Source organism: Vitis riparia, chromosome 8, assembly GCF_004353265.1.
Source record: "Vitis riparia cultivar Riparia Gloire de Montpellier isolate 1030 chromosome 8, EGFV_Vit.rip_1.0, whole genome shotgun sequence".
Classification (NCBI taxonomy): domain Eukaryota; kingdom Viridiplantae; phylum Streptophyta; class Magnoliopsida; order Vitales; family Vitaceae; genus Vitis; species Vitis riparia.
In genome coordinates, this window is record NC_048438.1 from 16,421,977 (window position 1) to 16,442,035 (window position 20,059).

The 20,059-nt window shown below is 36.1% G+C and overlaps 1 protein-coding gene across 5 annotated transcripts; it reads right to left on the reverse strand.

The window, feature by feature from the left end:
* Window positions 1–1,446: 1,446 nt before the first annotated feature.
* Window positions 1,447–19,639, reverse strand: LOC117920249 (RNA polymerase II C-terminal domain phosphatase-like 2). 5 transcript variants are annotated; one of them, XM_034837677.1, is made up of 16 exons: window positions 19,195–19,639; window positions 18,639–19,109; window positions 16,432–16,642; window positions 16,053–16,210; window positions 15,885–15,955; window positions 15,644–15,749; window positions 15,461–15,550; window positions 15,071–15,212; window positions 14,642–14,967; window positions 14,424–14,481; window positions 12,181–12,308; window positions 12,035–12,088; window positions 7,280–7,376; window positions 3,421–3,581; window positions 2,108–2,184; window positions 1,447–1,940 (listed from the first exon to the last, which is right to left on the reverse strand). In XM_034837677.1, exons 1-16 carry the CDS (start codon window positions 19,462–19,464, stop codon window positions 1,835–1,837), a joined length of 2,526 nt encoding a protein of 841 aa, XP_034693568.1. In that variant the 5' UTR covers window positions 19,465–19,639; the 3' UTR covers window positions 1,447–1,834. The 5 variants fall into 5 exon arrangements, 4 of the variants coding, with proteins under 4 accessions (XP_034693568.1, XP_034693567.1, XP_034693566.1 ...); XM_034837676.1 differs by having other exon boundaries at window positions 12,181–12,311; window positions 19,195–19,638; XM_034837675.1 differs by having other exon boundaries at window positions 14,600–14,967; window positions 19,195–19,638.
* Window positions 19,640–20,059: the final 420 nt, after the last annotated feature.

Below are 20,059 nucleotides of genomic sequence, written 5' to 3' on the forward strand. Positions count from 1 at the left end.
CAAGGAACTCGTCTCTTGAATGGAATTTTTTTTTTTTTAAATTCCCAAATTTAAAAAAAAAAAAAAAAAAAAAAAAAAAAAAAAAAAAACAAAAAGCAATTCCTCAAAAAGCAAAAAGCAAAAAGCAATTCTTGAAGAGACGAGTTCCCATGAAAAAAAAAAATTTAATTTTTTTTTTTAATTCCCAAATTAAAAAAAAAAAAAGAAGCAAATCCTCAAAGGGAACTCATCTCTTGAAGAGTCGAGTTCCCTCCCATGGAATTTTTTTTTTTTTAATTCCCAAATTAAAAATAAAAATAAAAAGCAAATCCTCAAGGGAACTCGTCTCTCATGGAAAAAAAAAATTCCCAAATTTAAAAAAAATAAAAATAAAAAATTCCTCAAGTTCCCATGGAAAAAAAAAAATTTAAACAAAAAGATTTAAAAAAGAGATGAGGAATTGTTTTTTTTTTTTTTTTGGAATTTTTTTTTTTTAATTTGAGAATTTTTTTTCCATGAGAACTTATCTTGAAGAGACGGGTTCCTTTGAGGAATTTTTTTTTTTTTTTTTAATTTGGGATTTTTTTTTAAATATATATATTTTTTTCCATGGAAACTTGTCTCTTGAAGAGATGAGTTCCCTTGAGGAATTGTTTTTTTTTTTTTTTTTTTTTTTTTTTTTTTTTTTTAATTTGAGAATTTTTTAAAATATATATATATATTTTCATAGAACTCGTCTCTTAAAGAGACGAGTTCTTGAGGAATTGTTAATTTTTTTTATTTTTTTAATTTGGGAATTTTTTTATAAAAAATATATATTTTTTTTTCTTGAAACTCGTCTCTTGAAAAGACGGGTTCCTTTTGAAATTTTTTTAAAATCGTCTTTTGAAAAGACGATTTCGCCTTTTAAAATTTGAAAAGATGATTTTGGTTTAAAAAAAAATTATCGGTTCACCCTCTCTCCTCTCTCCTCTCTCCTAGATGGCAAAAACTACCATATATTTGTAATAACTTCTTCTACTACAATAATTTAAGCATAACTTTTTTAAATTACCATACTATTGAGAAAAACCCGAAAATGGTATGGTACCATCCGGAGTCATAATCAACACGTGGGCCACTCAAATATATGATACAATCTTATTACAAAAAAATGAAACCAGCTAGCAAGACACAAAGCATTAACGCACTAATGGACGCTTGACATTTTATGACCGACACTACTATATTCCATCATTGAAATTTACTGTTATGCATTATTGCTATCTATAAAATAGTTTCATATTTCATTAAACTATCATTCTTGTCAACAGATCGAAAAACGTCATTTTAAGGCATAGTACTTTGTAGCCGGCTTTCCACTAGATGCCAACCTTTTATGAACTATCAACTGATGCTAACATCCTAAAAGCATGTAGCCTTTTAAAGCCAAACATTATTAGAACACATCATCGAACCCCATAACTATAATCAATCCATTCAACCAAAGGACCAGCAACAGGGAGCTAGGGAACTGAAACTCTCTGTAAGCTTTTGATTGAACAACCTCTTCATTATAATCTCACATTTTTTATGGCCATGAAGAAGCCTATGTAAACACAATACAAGCTAGAAGAAGGGAAAGCCTGGCTCTCAATATCAACAAAATAAGCAGGAAAAGAGAGGACACATTTGAAAAAAATAGCCCCGTCTTTTCACAACCTAGACAAAAATTTAAAAAGATATTCACCTCTGCAGCAGCGGGTTCCAACTTTGCTAAGAGAAAAAGAAACTTGGATCATGAGATGTGGCATTCAGGAGATCCCAACCTTAAAAGTCTTTCCATGAATGAACCTTCTGACAATCTAATGGATTTTCATGAAATGGTATGTCCATTCTTTTGTGGCCATGAGGATGAGAGGCTTTGTGAACCACGCATTAGTTCTTCTTTGGACCTCTTACTCGGAATAGATTGGGGCAATCTGAGATGTAAATGAGCAAATGAAGTAAGATAGTAGCAGAAGCTGTACCTGTGAAGCAACTGTACAGATGCCCTACCATCGAACAATTGCAGAATCTCACCATCTTAAATAATGCAAAACGAGTCCAAGCTTTTCCTCAATCATGACAAACCATTTATCTCATTTACCTGGGCGAATTGGCACGCTTCTGCACTTGCTGATTTACCACACTGGAGGAAGTAGTACCATGCGCCATTTCACCAGCCTGTGAAAAACTCAGTGAATACAGAAGACAAAATCAGGAATTTTAAGACAAAATGTTTAAAAAATCACAAACTGTGTGGAACTTGCTGTTTTGTGTACAGGGCATAGGGGCACAAAATGTTGTACCTACAAGGAAAAAAGAAAGTGATTTTGCCCATCATCCAGCTTGCCAACATGAGCAAAAGATGGAATTGGAAGGCATACAACATACCGTAGAACTCAACTTGTCAATTCAAGTATCAGGGAGAGAAGACCAGAAAATTTCAAGCACCACCACTAGAAATTATAAATACTATATATATATATATATATATATATGAAAAAAAAGAAAAACAAACTTATTCATGTGCCCAATTAATGGGACCTTTGGAATACTTAAACAATGTGTGTGCCTATGTGGCGAGGGTGGGGGATGGAAGTGAAGCACAATCAACTACATGGAAGCACTTCAACAATGGCTAGATACTGACCAACAATGCTTTAGAACAGAGTATGGCTAGAAAGCAATACCAAACCTAAAGCCAGCACTTCTTGGTGCAGTGCAAATCCCAAAAGAAATAAAAGGAAAGAGAGCCAGGGTCTTCTATTGCTTCTTAGCCACTCTGTTTTAAAGGGCTAGGGGGCCAGTTTCTTTAACAATGGATAGAAACTAGCAACCGAACACCTGAAAGCAAAGAAGAAATGGCAGACGTAAAGCAAGCACTTCTTAGTCCCCTGCAAATCCCAAAGAAAGAAACAGTGGAGAGAGAGAAAGACAGAGGAAAGAGAGAGCCAGCAAATCTTGGTGCAATGCAAATCCCAAAAGAAAGAAAATGGGAGAGAGAGCCAGCATATCTTGGAGAAATGCAAATTGCATAAGAAAGAAAAAGGGGAGGATAAGAAAAAGAAAGCAAGCACATCTTTGCACAATGCAAATCCCAAAAGAAAGAAAAAGGAGAGAGATCCTGCAAGTCTTCATGTAATGCAAATACGAAAAGGACGGGGAGACAGAGAGGGACAGAATCAGTTAAAGCCAGCTCACTGAGCTTTCTCTGTTTTTGCTCCCACATCTTGGTGGAATGCAAATCTCAAAAGAAGGAAAAGATATGGTGGAGACAGAGACGGAGACGGAGTGAGAGAGAGAGAGAGAGAGGGAGAGAGGTGCAACTCTTCATCTAGAAATTACTTGCAGGCATATCCATTATCAAGCATCAGCTCCACTTAAAATTAACAACGGGTAGCAAGTTAAAGAACCCACCTCAGAAATGCTTTCTTTGGGCAACCCATCTTCCATTAGCAGTTCACTAGATCCAGCACTAGTAGTATCCCACAGAAACCCATTTTCATTTGAAAGTGAAAGCTTATCAAAATCTTTATCCACAGCTCCAGAATGTGGTGTGGTATATGCTACATATTTATCTGGCCAAAGAAAGTACATCAGCACCTTATTATCATGTTCTATGATGCAATAATTCAAAAAAAAAAAAAAACACAATTGCCATTATATGATGTAATCATTCAAAAACACAATCAACTAGAAGACAGGTCAGTTGACGGAAAAAGATTTTAAACTGTCCACCCTTGCTATTATGCATGTACCTCCAAAAGGAAGCACATTAGTAACCATTGCATTTTCATGTAACCATAAAGCTCAAAGAAACAGAATTTGGACAAAAAGCAATGATGATGATGATAGTGTGACACAATGAATTGATGATGATGAGATATGTTAGCATTAGAAGTTAGAGAAGGGTATTAATGGCTCTACAGCTAAAAATATAGCTACAGATATGGCTACAAACTTGTGTTTGCAATCTGTGTCCAAATTTAGATAGAATTGAGTCAGGTTCGCATACCCTTTCCAGGACTTACCAAATTTAGATAGAATTGAGCGACATTTTGTTATTGACTAAAGTAAAGCTTCTATGGCTAATGGTAATAAGTTGTAGGAGAGTACAGGTCTTTTAGTGTATTTGCATGTGCATACAAAATGTTTTAAATCTTTCTAAAAATGCATTAAGAAATGTTACTGATTCAAACTTTGGTCTTTTATGCATAATGAACTTGAATAAAAAAGGCATAAGGTGATCTACCTTCTTGAAACATCGATCCTACCTTAGGCAGAAGGATCACATTGATTCTAAGAGGAGCTGACTGATCAATCCTCGAACTGATCAGTCCTTAGGCAGAAGGATCTCAATGATGCTAGAAAGAATTGACTGACTGATCTCCATTGGACAATAAGTCTCAAGTTGGAGTTCTTTTCAGAAGGCAAGCAACTGATCGGTGTTGCTAAGAAAATCATCAGCCCTCAGGATTTTTTTATTAAAATTTCTTATTCTATTGGTCACAGCTTCTTGGGTTTTTAAAAATTTCTTACTCTAATGGGGTTTCAAGGTCTTTTTTTGTTGTAAATACCAACAGAAACACCCAAGAAAATAAAGCAGAGCCATATTCCTAAAAGCTTAACTTTTCATCAGCATTTTCTGAAAGACTTCTTTGCCCTTGAGGCCAAGCTCAAGTGGTAAAGGGTTGGAGAGGGTTTAGTTCCAAGTTCAAATCCCAATAGTGACAAAATTTACCCATCAAAAAATAAGGAAACAAAAGAAAAGATGAAGAAGAACAAAACAAAGAAAATAAAATCTCTGAATGGGTTCTCAGAGATTGCATCTTTTATCAGAACTCAATCTCCCACCGGTCATTCACAAATTCATCATTTCCACCCCTCCTGCGAAAGGTGAAGTCCTCGAAGGGTTCAAGGCAGCTAGCATGCTATGTGCTTCAGAAAGGACTCCAAAATTTGTCTTTCTAAAGCATAACCAGGAATCACAACATCTCAGATGGGCAAAGATTAAACCAGAAAGTAAATTTATTGGGAGGATTGTGAGACTTGACATCTGATACTATAGTATTGTCCCTTAGCAAATAATTTCTGTGGGCACTCTAGTCCACCGTTTTACCTGATGACTTATCAAAGAAGGGTTTTCCACATAAATTTGCACATTCTATTGTGATTGGAATTTTCACCATCTTGTCATCTCAATCATCTTGGTTGAACTTGAGTACTGCATAGTTAGGGCTTGATTTAAAACAGAATCAATCTTTAACCAGAATACCTCTTCACCTCCCCTCTATGTAGTTCTTAGACATGGAGAACCACATATTTTCATAAACTTCAACTAATACTGGATTTTCATGATGAACAAAACGGAAATTAGAGGGAAGAGCAACATAAAATATAAAAAATCTCAGTACCCAGTAAAATCTCACAATTCATAAATTCAATAAATATGTGCCCATTGGGTGGGAAGCTGAGTTACAGCTGTACTTACATGGTATGAGTACATGTAAAAGACACCCAATAAATACATCTTTAAAAAGAGAAGACAGGAAGCAAATATTTATAGGTTGAGGGAAGCTGAGACAAAAAGGATGTGGACAGATTCAGTGAGGAAAGTGCAATACCAGTGGCCTCCCATGAAATTTCAGAAACATCAAAACCTCACATGTGAGGTACCTGTTTCCAAATCAAATGCTGACTTGCAATTTCGAAGGGACTGACTATTATCTTAATTGCATTTAGGAAGCTAACAAATTATAGAGGCAAATCAAACCAGGAAGACAAACCCAGGATGGTCAGAGATGTTTCAGAAACTGCAGTGAATGTCACTGATATTATCTCAAGCCCTTGTTTCTAAGACATTCTTTAGAATATCATGCAGGACCAAAGTCTAACTTCAGACGTATAAGGATCACAAACAAAAAATGTTGCATACCAAGATATTTCAGCACCATGATCTATATACACACTTCTGAAGATACTATCAAATACATGAATAAATATTTAGGAAAGAATAAGACACTATGTGCCCTATTTGAAAAGTGGAAAGGGGCATCCTCCTGAGTAACCTCAGGATAAACTTGTTTCAATTCCCTATCACGGAGCAGTTTAAGAACAGCTTCATCCACATTTTAATTAACACAAAAATAAGCTATTTAACTTTTTTTCTCTAGAAATGTCATAAAGCTTGCATGGCATGTTTTTATTGCCCAAGCAATTGTTCCTTGACTTTAGTACCACTGCTATATATTTTGCCTTTTGTTATTCAAATTAATCTGAAAAAGTGTTATTAATGTTTCATTACGTTAACAGCCTTAGCCATCAGTAAAAGATAAGTCTTCAGCTGATGCACCCCTTATTTAACTTTAACAACAGCAATCTCTTTGCCATCTTGGGCATCCTATGAGAGTAATAATATTTAAACAGAAACCAAAATTGCAGCTTACAGTTTTCATGCTTATGGACTCTTAACTAGCCTGAAGCAATACATCAAGCCTGAAGTGATACATCAAACCTGGATCTAATTCACTTGTTTGCAAATCCACATTTCACAAACAGTTTGTGGACAAGCCAACATCCAAAGGTTAGGAGGCATGCAAGCACATAACAAGGTTGAAGAACAACAGCATTAGTTTCACCTATCTATCCTTTCAGTCCACTCCCTTTCTCCTTAAAACCTTCCATGAGACCAACCACCTCTCCTACTGAGAGCCTACCATGGGTATATGGCATATTGATATATCATTAACCATCCATGCATGTGTACCATGTCAAACAAATAAAGAACTGAACATAAAATATTTAAAGACTACACAACAAAGAAGGAAATAAGAGAAATATCATTTGATCATTATGAGGAAAACAAAAGATCACAATATAGTCAGTCATCAGTTCCCAACCTCTAGGAAAAGCAATGTCATAGATTAACCCTAAGCTAAAACAAATATGAAGAATTAACTGTTTACTTGCAAGAATTCTATTTCATTCAATGCTAAATTTTGGGTGATCATAGAGAACAACAAAAAAAGGATTGTAATTTTCCTGCCCTTTTTAAAAATGAGTTATAAATTTCACTTACTATGGCACTAGCTCATATAAATAGAACTTATTCACCAATGTATGCCAGTTCCTAGTTTCTACCTCACTTATGCTTTGATCACAATAGTCAAGTATGAGCATGAAAGAAACAAAAGCAATAGTAAATGAAAAATAAAAGAGGACGCCAGCTTGAAAGATGGAAATCTAAGTGAGAAAAATGAACCAATAAAGACTGTACCAGCTAAGCTGTGAAGAGCATTCTCAGCAGCTTGTTGTTGAGCATCCTTCCTCGTCTTACCCATTCCAACACCTATCTTCTCACCGGTAAACAACACCTAAACAAATGAATCAACTTAATGAGCTTGTCAAAACTGAAAAACAAGGTGGTGCCCCACAGAACAGGGGGAAGTCATTCATGAAAGGACATTAATGCCAGATTAAGGGGAAAAATTATAATCCTAAAGTTAACATTATTAACAGATGCGACCTATTAATTATATTCAAACTTTGATATTGAATCGTACACACCTAAAAACAGTAGAGCAGATCAGTTTCTCCTGTTCTTCTGGATTTAAGTTTGTATGATGGGATTTTTCTTAAATGTAAAGAAAAGAGAGTGAACAATAGGTAAAGAAAGGCAATTCCTGTTTTCATCATGTTTCTACTAGAAGTAACCCAGCTCAAATATTTTCCATATAATTAGGTACTTCAAAATAGGTAGGAAATCAGATCCTGTGCCTCAACAAGTTCCCTTTTTTTTTTTTTTGATAAGTAAGCAAGAGGAAAAATCTATTAATGAAAAGGCCTACCGATGGAGACAAATGGCAGCCACCTTTAAAAGCTTATCAAAGATACAAAGGAATGGGATCCAAGGCCCAAACTTTAATTTAGCACTCTCTAGGTGAAAATGGGCTTAGTTGGGATTTTTATTTTTTATTTTTGATAAGTAAGATAGTATTAAAAAGCATAAAGTGCACAAGAGTATATTGGGAGTATACAACGAACAAGAAAAACAAAACAAAATAAGGGGGCAAACAAAAAACAGCTCCCACCCTCAAGAAGGACCCCGTCAATCTACACAATCAATTAAGGACAAAGAATTACCATGAATGTACACCTAAATCCACAAAGCAAGATTATAACGAAAAGAACTTTTAAAACTTTGATCTAACATCTTCTCATTTTCAAACACTTTGTGATTTCTTTCCTTCCAAATAGTTCAAAATATATATAAAGGGGTCGCTCTCCAAACCTTCCTGCGCCTTCTTCCCATAGAATAACCTAGCCACTCAAAAAGGATTTCCCAAACTAAGGCAAAAATAACCCATTGGATCCCAAATAAAGAGAACACCAACAACCATAAGGTTTTTGCCTTAGTATAATGAAGAAGAATGTGGTCAATGGATTCCAACTCCTTTTTGCAGAGAGCGCACTTGTTGACTAACAACCAACCTCTTTTTTGGAACTAGTTCAAAGTCAACACCTTTCCCCAACAAGCTTCCCAAGCAAAGAAACTCACCGTAGAGGGAACCCAAGAATTCCAAATAATCCCTACTAGAAAAGAGGGAGCACAATCTAGTTTCAACAATGAGTAAAGGGCTCTTATGAAAAACCTTCCTTTGCTATCACCCTTCTAACCACTCTATCCTCCTGCTCCTTATTCACTGAATGATCTTGCAGTTGAAGAAGGAACCTCCACAGAATCCAACTCTGAATCATTAAGATTCCTAGCAAAATGGAAGTTCCAAACCTTTCCTCCCTCCCTTTGCTCGCACAAATCAGCTATTCATGCCTCTTTAGCCTTAGATAAAGCAAACAAAATATGGAACGTAACTTTTAAGGGCTCTTGACAACACCAACAATCTCTCCAAAACTTCACTCTCTTACCATCCTTGATAGTATAGCAAACTTTTGAGTTGAAGAAATCTCACTCTTTACTTGTAGCTTTCCAAAAGCCAACCCCAAAAGGGCTCTCTTACCTCACAAGACCGTCAACCTCCTTCTTCCTACCTTAATTCCCCTTAATGACCTTCTTTCAAAGTGTATCCCTTCACTCACATAACACCAACATCATTTGCAAAGAAGAGTTTTATTCATCAAAGAGAGTGAACGAACACCTAGCCCACCTTTCTCCTTTGCCATACAAATGGATGACCACTTCACTAAGTAGGGTTTGTTCTCTAAGGCTCCCCCTCCCCAAAGAAAGTCCCTTTGAATTTTCTCTAATCCTAGCCTGACTAGTCTTAGAATGGTAAACAAAGACATGAAGTAAATTGGTATGCTAGAAAGCGTACTACGGACTAGCTTAATTTGTTCCCCTCTAGAAATGTAAGGTTTCGCCCATAAAGAGAGCCTTTTGTGAACCCACTCCTCAACACCGTCCCAAACCGCTTCTAACTTGTAAGAGGCCTCCAAAGAAAGTTCTACAAATAAGAAGATGGTAGGGGAACCAATCTTCGAAGCCAACACCTCCAAATTAACCACCAAACGTACTAGAATTGTCTTAATTTGCTCCAAATTTATCTTTAACCCTGAAATAGCTTCAAACCACATGAGAAGCAAACATAAATTGGTAACTTGATCTAGAAAAGCCTCACAAAAAATGATAGTGTCATCTGCAAAAAGCAAATGAGAAATTTCCTCTCCTTCACCATTTCTTCCCCCTACCTTAAAACTCAACAAGAACCTTCCCTTGGAGCTCTCACTAACAAGCTACTCAAAGCCTCCATAGCAATCACAACTAAATAGATGGAAAGGGGCTTCCCTTTTCTTAATCCCCTTAAGCTTCGGAAAAAATCAATGGGAGTATCATTAACTAAAACACAGAAGCTTGTCGTAAAGTACACCATTTAAACCACTTTAACCATTTTTGCTTGAAAACCATGTTACTCATAACCACTAACAAGAAGTCCCAATTAACATGGTCATAGGCCTTCTCAATGTTGAATCAACTACTTCAGTTGCTATAAGCACCGCATCAAGAATTTGTCTTCCCTCCACAAAAGCATTTTGATAATTGGAGACGACTTTTCTCACCACTTTCTTAAGCCTATTAGCCGAAACTTTTGCTAACAGTTTGTACAAGTCATCCACCAAACTAATAAGCCTAAAATCCTTAATATCTTTTGCCCCTTTCTTCTTAGGGCTAGCACCAAAAAAGAAGTATCAAGGCTTTTCATAAACCTACCATGCTAATGAAACTCGTTAAAGAAAAATAACACATCTGATTTCACAAAGCCCCAACTCAACTACCAAAAGGCCATAGGAAAGCCATCTAAGCTAGGACCTTTGTCACCATTCAGCTCCAACAGCATAGCAAGCACCTCTTCCCCCAAAAAAACTCCTTCAACTTTCTAGCCTCTTGATCCAACAGCACCTCAAAAGACATAGCTTCAATCCCGGGCCTCTAATCCCTTTCTTTAGAAAGAAGGGTCTTAAAAGCACCAATCACCCCCTCCTTTATCTCTTTCTCTTCTATAAGCCAAACCCCATCAACTTTGATCTTAGCCAGTTGATTTCTTCTTCTATGAGCATTGGTTATCTTAGTTGGTGGGATCTTATATAGTTCAATATGGGCTCGGCCTAGAAAGTACTTTCGAGAAATCAAATTATGGACCTAGTCAATGGTCATAAGTTACTATTTTCAATCATTAATATTGTCACCATTAGTCCGATCCTTTGTAGGAACTACCCGTAATAACGAACTTGCAAAATGGATCTGTTTATCATAAAGAGATTCGTTGTTCCTGACCCTGCTTCACCTTAATTGTTATTTGAACAAGTAAAAGTTATGTCTTGGTCCGAGTGGGGATAGCATTTCTCTTCTGCATGTCCATGGAGTTTTGAAAAATCCAAACATCTCAGAGATAGATAGAGAGGTAGGAATTTATCGAACAAACCGCACAAGTCCCTAAAGAACTTCTATATACTAGTTGATCTGCCTTTTGAAAATGATCAATAAATGAATGATAAAATTTCCAAAAGTCACTATTTTCTTTGTGTGATACACAGAGCGCTTCGGTATGAAGCAAAGGTTTCTAGGGTGATTCCTAGAGTTCTTTCAATTACACTACTACTCTCCTTACATTTTACTTTCCTCTCCTGCATCACCTACACATCAAGGAACATAGGTTGTATACAAGGGAAATCAAAAGGTCTAGCCAAAACGAGGGAAAATGCAAAAAACTGCTCCCTCCCTCAATTAAACCCCATCCAATCTACAAATTCGAATGAAGACAAAGTGCCTTTGGCAATGCACATCCTAACCCAAGACCATCCAATCATGCAGTGAGTGAGAAGCATAAGGAAGAGGGGGCATGTCTTGGTTTGATTTCTAGGGCAGAGGTGCCTATGGAGGATTGGTTGTCAAGCAACCCGGCAGCTTTCAGCAACTGGTTGGGCATGTCAGCAGTGGGCTTTGAGGCTGAGATCTCGGCTCTCAGAAATGAAGGCTAGGAAAGAGGTAAGGGGCTGAGAGGGTGGGAAGAGAAGGAAGAACTCTTTGTCTTCAACCAGTTTTGGCATGCCTACAAGAAGGTCATCTGGGGCCACTTTGTTTTTTCTAGGTCTTTTAGGCTTTAGGATTGGTTCAGGAGGCAGGTTGTTGTTAATCTTTCCTTTTGCTTGCCATAAGGTGCTATGTGCATACTCTGTGGGTACTTTGATGCACCTTTTTTAAGCGCTTGTAATATAATCACTAATTTTACCTATCATGATAAAAAAAAAAAAAGTTCATGACTATCATTTATTATATGGGTAAAACATCAACATATCAACCACACCGAACCTCAAGCGGTCCACATTCCATAAATTTATATAATGAGTTTCAGCATCATCTTAAAAACATGTAACCATCTATAGTAACAAAAAATAAAAAATAAATAAAAATTTTAGAAGTAAAGAAAAAAGAAAACAGTAATATTCAACGGGAAAATAAAAAAAGCAAATTTCAAAAAAGTTCATAAAATAGCAAGGAAATACATATTTCACTTACTTCAACAGAGAACTGCAAATCTTTACTGGTGCTTACAACAGACCTGAACTCAACCTGTAAAGCAGGACAAATGTGATGAAGCCACAAAAAAAAAAAAAAAAAAAAAACAGTAACCTGCATTCAAGCCTGAAACCAATTTGTCATACCTTTGAGCTGCATCTCCGTCCAATTTCTTGCAGAACTCCAATAGATAAATGTGGTGGCATCATGTTCACTTTTCCAGCTTCAGTTTGTTCTCTACCAGTGGTAGATGCTTGATTCTGAGAGACACCAACTTCTGGAAAAACTTAAATTAGCAATAGCATATGGAGAAGAATCACTCATTAACTTAAATTGGCCAATAAATATCAGGAGAAGAATCAATCATCAAATATGAGATGCTACCCAAAGAGAGATGATTAGCAAGATAAAAAGCATTGAATAAGTTTTTTGGTTTTCACCTGTTCCTGAAGGTCTCAACACAGAGGAATGCACAGATTAGTTGTATGAAAAAATGTTCAAATTTCTGTGTATGAATGTCTGGGTAAAGACCCATTTATGTATGTTTGAACTCCAATATTACATAACTATGCATCTTCATCAGACAATTATGCAAATATATAGTAAGATCAGAAAGCAAAAGAGTAGTTTGAGGACAGATACAAAATCAGAACAAAAAGAAAACGAATGTATCCACAAAGCAGATGTCGAAAAACAGAAAGAAGAGGCAAAATTTCAGCATTAGGAGCTTTGAGATATTAAAAAAGTGCCAAGAAGGAACTCTAAGGTGATAAATGCTATGTTACATGGGTTTGGGTATAGGTGCCAGGTGTGGGTATGTGTTTAGGTGTCAGGTGTGGGTATGTGTTTAGGTGTCTGATCCTTATCATCTCAAATTTTAGAATACAAGGACTCGGCTGAAAAATGATCCTAAATGGTACTTTCTTATCTTTTACCTTATTTTTAGAAAGAAAAAAAATCAAAATAGGGAATATGCAAAGCAAAACAAGAGTATCTGAAAAGGATCCCCAAATGCACACCCACACTTTTGTCATACCATGTTGACACAAGTATGTAGGGCAAAGTTAAAGAATTCAGATATCATAGGACAAAGGTATGTATGTTGGATTCTGTTAGATCAGCTATACAGCTACATATTAACAATTTCAGGTCAACCATTGTCAATGTGAGTACAGTTAGTTTGAGATGTGCAATCATTCAGAAAAAGAACATTGATTTTAGGAACTTAAAGACAATTTGTGGGACCTCTAAAACAAAGATCATGATGCAGGGAAGGTGCTGGCAGAATTAAGATTAACAACAAGAGTTAGTTTGTGGACATGGCCAAGATATTTTAATGGCTGGAAATGGAACATAGACTATGCTACCTCTCAATTAAACATGAGACACAGATTTTAGCCTTCTATAATAAAAACATTCATCCAAAAGCAACACAAAGATCAAACAGCTTCAACATATGAATTATGCCAACTAAAGCTGAACATACCTAACAAATTAACATCCATTAACTTCAAGCTCATCCAGAGCAGAAGAATAAGAAAACATGCTTCCCTAACTTTAAGAAAAAAAGCCCAATGCTACCAATCAAACACTAAACAACAAAAGAACCAATAGGAAGGTAAAAGTTTTTTCCAGAAACATCTGAAACATAGAACAGAGTGCTGAGGTTCAGCAAGTTTTGCTCTATTCTTCTTTTTTCTCCCTTGCAGATAATATTTACTTATTTCCAAGAACTTGAGTTTAATATTCCATGGTTGAATTGTGTTGGTGTTATTAAAATTGTGTTAGTATTATTAGAATTGTCTTCCAGCATGGATTGAATATTAGATTAAGATTGTAGCTGCAATGTTAGATAGGGCAAAAAAGCTCTAGGCATGAAGAAGAGCATCTTCAAGCAAGGGGTCATATCTGAGGTTCAGATGAAAATAAACTGGTATGGATGATATCATTGCACAAAGAATACCATGATGCATCACTTTGTAAATTCACATGGAGTTTTTTCAAATTTCAAACTGAACACTCTTGTCCATTTGTACCAGAATCATACATCAATAAGAATAAGCAATAAGTCAAGTTTCAGGATGCCATGAAAAATAATTTCTTAAACAACTTCATATCTGAGGTTCAGATGAAAATAAACTGGTATGGATGATATCATTGCACAAAGAGTACCATGATGCATCACTTTGTAAATGCACATGGAGTTTTTTTCAAATTTCAAACTAAACACCCTTGTCCATTTGTACCAGAATTATGCATCAATAAGAATAAGCAATAAGTCAAGTGTCAGGATGCTGTGAAAAATAATTTCTAAAACAACTTCATTTCCATACAACCAAGAGCAAAGTTTAAGATGCAACTCTTTTTAATAAAACATATACTCACATACCTGATGGCTGACTTGCAGGTGGAAGATTTTTCTTTTGCCATTCGTTTGCAGCAGATACCTGCATATGAGCAAGAACTAACTTGATGGACAATTTTATAAAGTTCAAAGTAAAAACTGTTTATCAACTATCAAAACTAGCTACTGATCTCTAATATGAATTCTTATACAGAACAAACCTCATCATTCTTCAATTGGGGCAGATGTGGAAGTAAACTCACAGGAGTAGAACCTGGTGTATTATGACCAAATGGAATCTGATGGCCCCGCTGCTTATCAGGTTTTAACACATCAGCTTCTTGAACAAGTCCCGATGCTCGGTTATTTAAATGTCCTCTATTACTGTCATCTTCTACCAACCAAACCCCCTGCGGATGCAATGAGGAAGTCGATATCTGTGGTAATCTAGAAAGAATAGGAGGATCACCCAAGCTTTGATTCCGTACATCTTGGCCATGCTTCATAATAAGGAGTCTTCTCTTCATGTCAGCATCAGATTCAAAAGAGCTGAAATCTCGCTTGATAGGAGCCCCAAGCAAGCTAGGTTCTAAAATATGATTGGAAACAATAAGGAGAAATAATATACTTCCATATTTTTTTATCTCTTGCTTTCAAAGCCAAAACAAAAATAAATTAAATGAGGTGCATACTCTGAGAAGGCATGAGGAGTCTCGAAGATGTTGGGCCAACAACATTCTGAACAGTTAATGCAGGCGGCTGAAGGGTTTCAGATCTGAACTCATAGCTATTTGCTATAGGAGAGGCAGCAGAATCTACAATATGCTTCTCATCCTGAAAATTATAAGGATCAAGGAAATAGAAATAACCGGCCATTTGTTTGGAAGGATCACATGCAGAGCAACAGAAAGAATGGGGATAAGACAAGCCAAATCATGATACAATGCCAATTTTCAAATCAAATATTTTACAGTTAAATAATTGTTTCTTTTTCTTTTTCTTTTTCTTTTTTTCCTTTTTTTTTTTTTTTTGTACAGTACAGCAAAAGCAAATCAAACTATTGGCATGAATGGAAATATTACTGGTTGGTTTAGTCTTCGTTCAACTTCAGCACCATGCATTCCTTCAGCAATGGGGACATTTGCATTCCCATTTGGTACAAATCCAGCATCCTGACATTCAATAAACACTAAATGATAACATCCAAGCATAAATGCCAAGCATTAACAATAGATTACGAGTCAAAATAATTTTTATTCAAATACCTCAGACATTAAGTAGTTGCTAACATCAGGTGCAGAAGGCAGATTCACCACCTCATCTTCATAGAAGAGTTCAGAGATTTGTCGTAATATATTCTCATCAAACTCTCTGTCAATATAAGGGAGATATGGATCATATTTATAACATATCAACAAGCACCATAAAAAGAAAGGAATCATAAGGAAAACCTTAATAACAAACTGTTACATAAAAGCTTCAATAATAAAAACTAACAGCTCTTACTTGAAAAAACCCGCCCTGACATTGCACGCAACATTTCTTGCTACACATAGGATTGGAACAGGATTTGTTGTCTATTCAAAAATATATATGTATCACATTAGTGCCAGTCTTGATGAAATAATGTAACAATTTTCAATTATCAATCTTATAGACAGCATAATTTATTACCTCTGCCTGAGGAGCGTAATAAGGAGTGAATGGTGGTACTACATGGACTCGCGGCTGATCCTTATCTTCCCACACCTTTAAACGGTCATCGATCACCATTGCCATTTTTGGATGGCAACTCCCATTTTGAAAGACATTTAACAAAGATTTCCTTGAGCCTATTTTAAGAACAATTGGCATTAAGATGTTTAGTAAAAAAAAAGGGTAGATGGCAGAAAAACTCCAACTGAATTGAGAAATGCTGCCAATTGGCTTCAACATGAAATGATCACTAAAAAACTATAACTTGTGTTAATTCAAGTTAACAGCTAGGTCATAGCATCTAAAACTTTAAGCATGAAACAAGGTTGAAATATTCTCAAAATCATAAAAAGCTTGCCTGATTTTACACATACAACACGGTCCAAAAGTTGCTTGGAACCTATTAGATGTGCCTCTGGGTCAAGAAGCCTCCACATCTCTAAAGCATAATCTCTTTCAGCCATGGTACAAACATAAACTTCAAACCTTTTGCGGCCTTTTGCAATTAAGTAACTTCTTAGGTCCTCCCAAGCAGGTCGTAACCTCACAAGCACGCTAGTATCACGAATCTGCATCAAGAAACCAACCTTTTATTATGAGAAAATGCAAAAGCCTACACATATTTCAACTATATAAACATATATATATACACACACACTGAAAATACGTTAAAACTGAGATTACTTATCTACAATTTTGTTCATAGTTGGACACCTAGTAGGACCATAGATATTGTTTCACAAGTTTGCAAAAAATCATCATTTTTCTTGGATTTCTACACATTTTACAGGAATTCATAATTGATAATTCCATTACTGTTTGATGATAAATTATTCAATTGGATTGTATACCCAAATTCATTTACACAAAAGTTTTCCAAAATTAATCTAGAAAGCTTACATAGTTGTAAGATTAAATTACACATTCATAAGAACAGTACTAAATTGCATTACTACACCTTAACTAACTGGCTTGCTTAAAAAGCTCATTATTATTTTTATTTTTTTGATAGGTAAATAAAAATATAAAGCTCATTATGTTAGTCAAGAAGTAAAGATAAAAAAGACAATGCAGATGGAAAGAGCCTTGCCAAAAGAAAAATCATCTAATAATACACACAAAGTATGTGAATAGTCATACAAAGGCATAAAGGTCAATAAATATTAAAGAATAAATAATATGCTACATCCAAGATCATTGTTCTTTGAATGGGTACTAAAGAATTCAAGTGCGCTAAGAACAACCAGGAAGCATTTATAAGAACTCCAGCACTTTAGATATTGATTTAACCACTGTTTTTTCAAGAAAAAAAAAGGTTAGAGCAACAAGGTACAAGAGCCACATTAGAGTTCAGGCAGATGCCATGGCATAAAGTAACCAGATGGGCACAACACTTAAGTGTGTCTAGGGGGGATTCAGGCATCTGAAGTGGCACCTCAGCACATTTCCCCACCATTAAGCTTGGAACTCTAAGTTTGAAACATCTCCTACAACAATATACCATGCATTGTAAAATAAATTACAAGTTCTAGAGAAAAATCAATCATATATTCTAAATATATCATGTGTTATGGTTGTAAGTTTCCATCAAATTACTACCAAGAGTCTAGATCATGTGTTTTAAAGTTTCATTCATTCAAGAGTAAAGGTAAGTAATCCCTGCCTATAAACATAATAATATTTAACAAATTTTCTGCAACACACATTTAGGCTTATAAAAGGCATCTCAATTAAACAGGCCCATGTAAGTCCATGCTGCCACCTAAGAGAAATTGACAGCACTACAATGACAAAGAATTTCAAAAAGCTGTAACCATGGTCCAACCAAGTTTCATTCCAAAGGTACTCCTGTTATTTGGATGCATGAGATACTAAAAAATAGATATTAATGATATGATTCAATCACTTGATCTTCATTCTTTGTAGATGATGCCTCCTAAGAACAAGGAACATTTACAAATTAGACATCACTTAAAGAAAAATATAAATGTACATATCAATTAATTAGGAAGAGATTGGTTTTTTCCCCTCTTTCTTTGGGGTTACAAAAGCAAAAGGCCACAGGCCCAAAAAAGTTGCAGGACAAAATCACATTTATTACCGGACGGACCACATTTATTGCTAATCTGCAAGGTAGAAAGCTAGGACTGGATTAAAAGGAATATGTCAGACAGCATTTGTCTCATGTGTTTAACCATTCAATAACAAAATACAAGCACCTTAAAGATCTCGTGGATGCATAATAAGCTAGATCATTCTGTTTCCATATGATCCAGTGTGTTCAATTATCTATCAAAGTAATTCATAGTTCCAGGGATCAATGAAATTAAACTATTAGAGTCAATCACTTCCTCTATTGTCAGGTTGAGGCTTCACCCCCTCAATGGACTTTCCCCATCTTTCTACCCACTTTCCATTGCAAGGCAAAATGTATAATAAGTTTCCCTCTACTAAACTAAATGTTTGTCTTACATTTAATCCAACAACCCAAAACAAACATCAAACAAGGAAAAATGAATTAACAAATAATTGCAAGGAACCCTCGGAAGCAACAAACGTTCAAACCTCAGGATTAATGCGGGTGAGGACAATATTCCTTTCTGGAAATCTAATCACAGGCCGAACAACTCGCTCATGGCTATCAGACAGCGGAGCAACCTCCTCTGATTGAACTTTCAATATCTTTCCATTATCCATTACCAAATCATTCTCCGTATACTGCTTCAAAAGTGCTCGATCATCGATATACCGCTTCAACTCAGCAGACATTCCTGAGATTCGAACTTGATCGCTTTCACGCGCAATCCAACCTCGAAGAGCATCAATTCTATCCTCGAAGGATTTCATAGTGTTTGCAACAATTAGAGTCTCATCAAGGTCAAAAACTATGGCAAGACAACGTAAATTCAACATCCACAAGCTAGAACTGTAGAGACCGCAGGGCACAGAATAACACCAAAAGCAAGGAAACTTCTTCTGCTTACTCGGCATTGCCACCAAGTGAAGCTCTTCATCTCCTATCAACACCACCGCCGTCTGGAAAACAAAATCAAAATAATCAGATTCCAAATGCTTGGCCGCAGAGAAAACTGAGGAAGGCAAAAGAAAATGGGAAGGGAACCTTTAATTCGTGGAAACAAGAGGCATGTAGATTAATCAAACTAGGCTGATGAATTGGAGAAGACGATTCGAGCTTGCATCGGACTGAAAATGAAGAGATTGTATGAAGAATTGAAAGAGGAGGGCATCGTTCGCTGATTGGGGATATGTGGTGGACCCGAATCTCGTTATTTGGGAATTGGAAACTCTGGTCCTTTACGGGAATAGCGTCCAGCTCTCCCAAAAACAAATCCCCGTGATACACCAGGGATTTGAACCCTAAACGACTCATTGAAATTAGTAAAATCGAAGAAACAATCCAGTGATGGAAGAAAATTAAGGGAAAGAATGATGATAGATTGAGGAGGACAATGAATTGTTAGGGTTTCATGTGAAGTGACGGGCACTTCATACACACTCCACGCCTTGGCGCTCTTTGCGCTCTCTCTCTCCCTCGCTCCCCCTCCCACTCCCCTCTCCCTCTCCTCTCCCTCTTCCCTCTTCCCTCTGCGGTTTCAAACTCGACACTAGTATGTCTGTATTTATAAGCGGAAATCGGCGGTTTATTCACCAAAATGCCTTGCACCCCCACATGTCCGTACGCCTTTTGTACACGTGGCTTTCGCAAGTTTGTAATCATCTTGCAAGGGCAACTCTTAGCCGTCTGATCAAAGGTCTCGAGTATACCTTTTTGACTCATCGCAACCCAGAGGTGATGATCGAGTTCCCAAAGCCTATGATGCATGTGATTTGGCTTTCCTTGCAATTTATTTATAAAATTCATTTAAATAAAAATTGAAATGATAAAATTTTAGAATTAGATCTGATACAGATTATTCAACAGACTTCTCTAAATTTCCTTTGTCAACAGCCGACAATAACGTTAA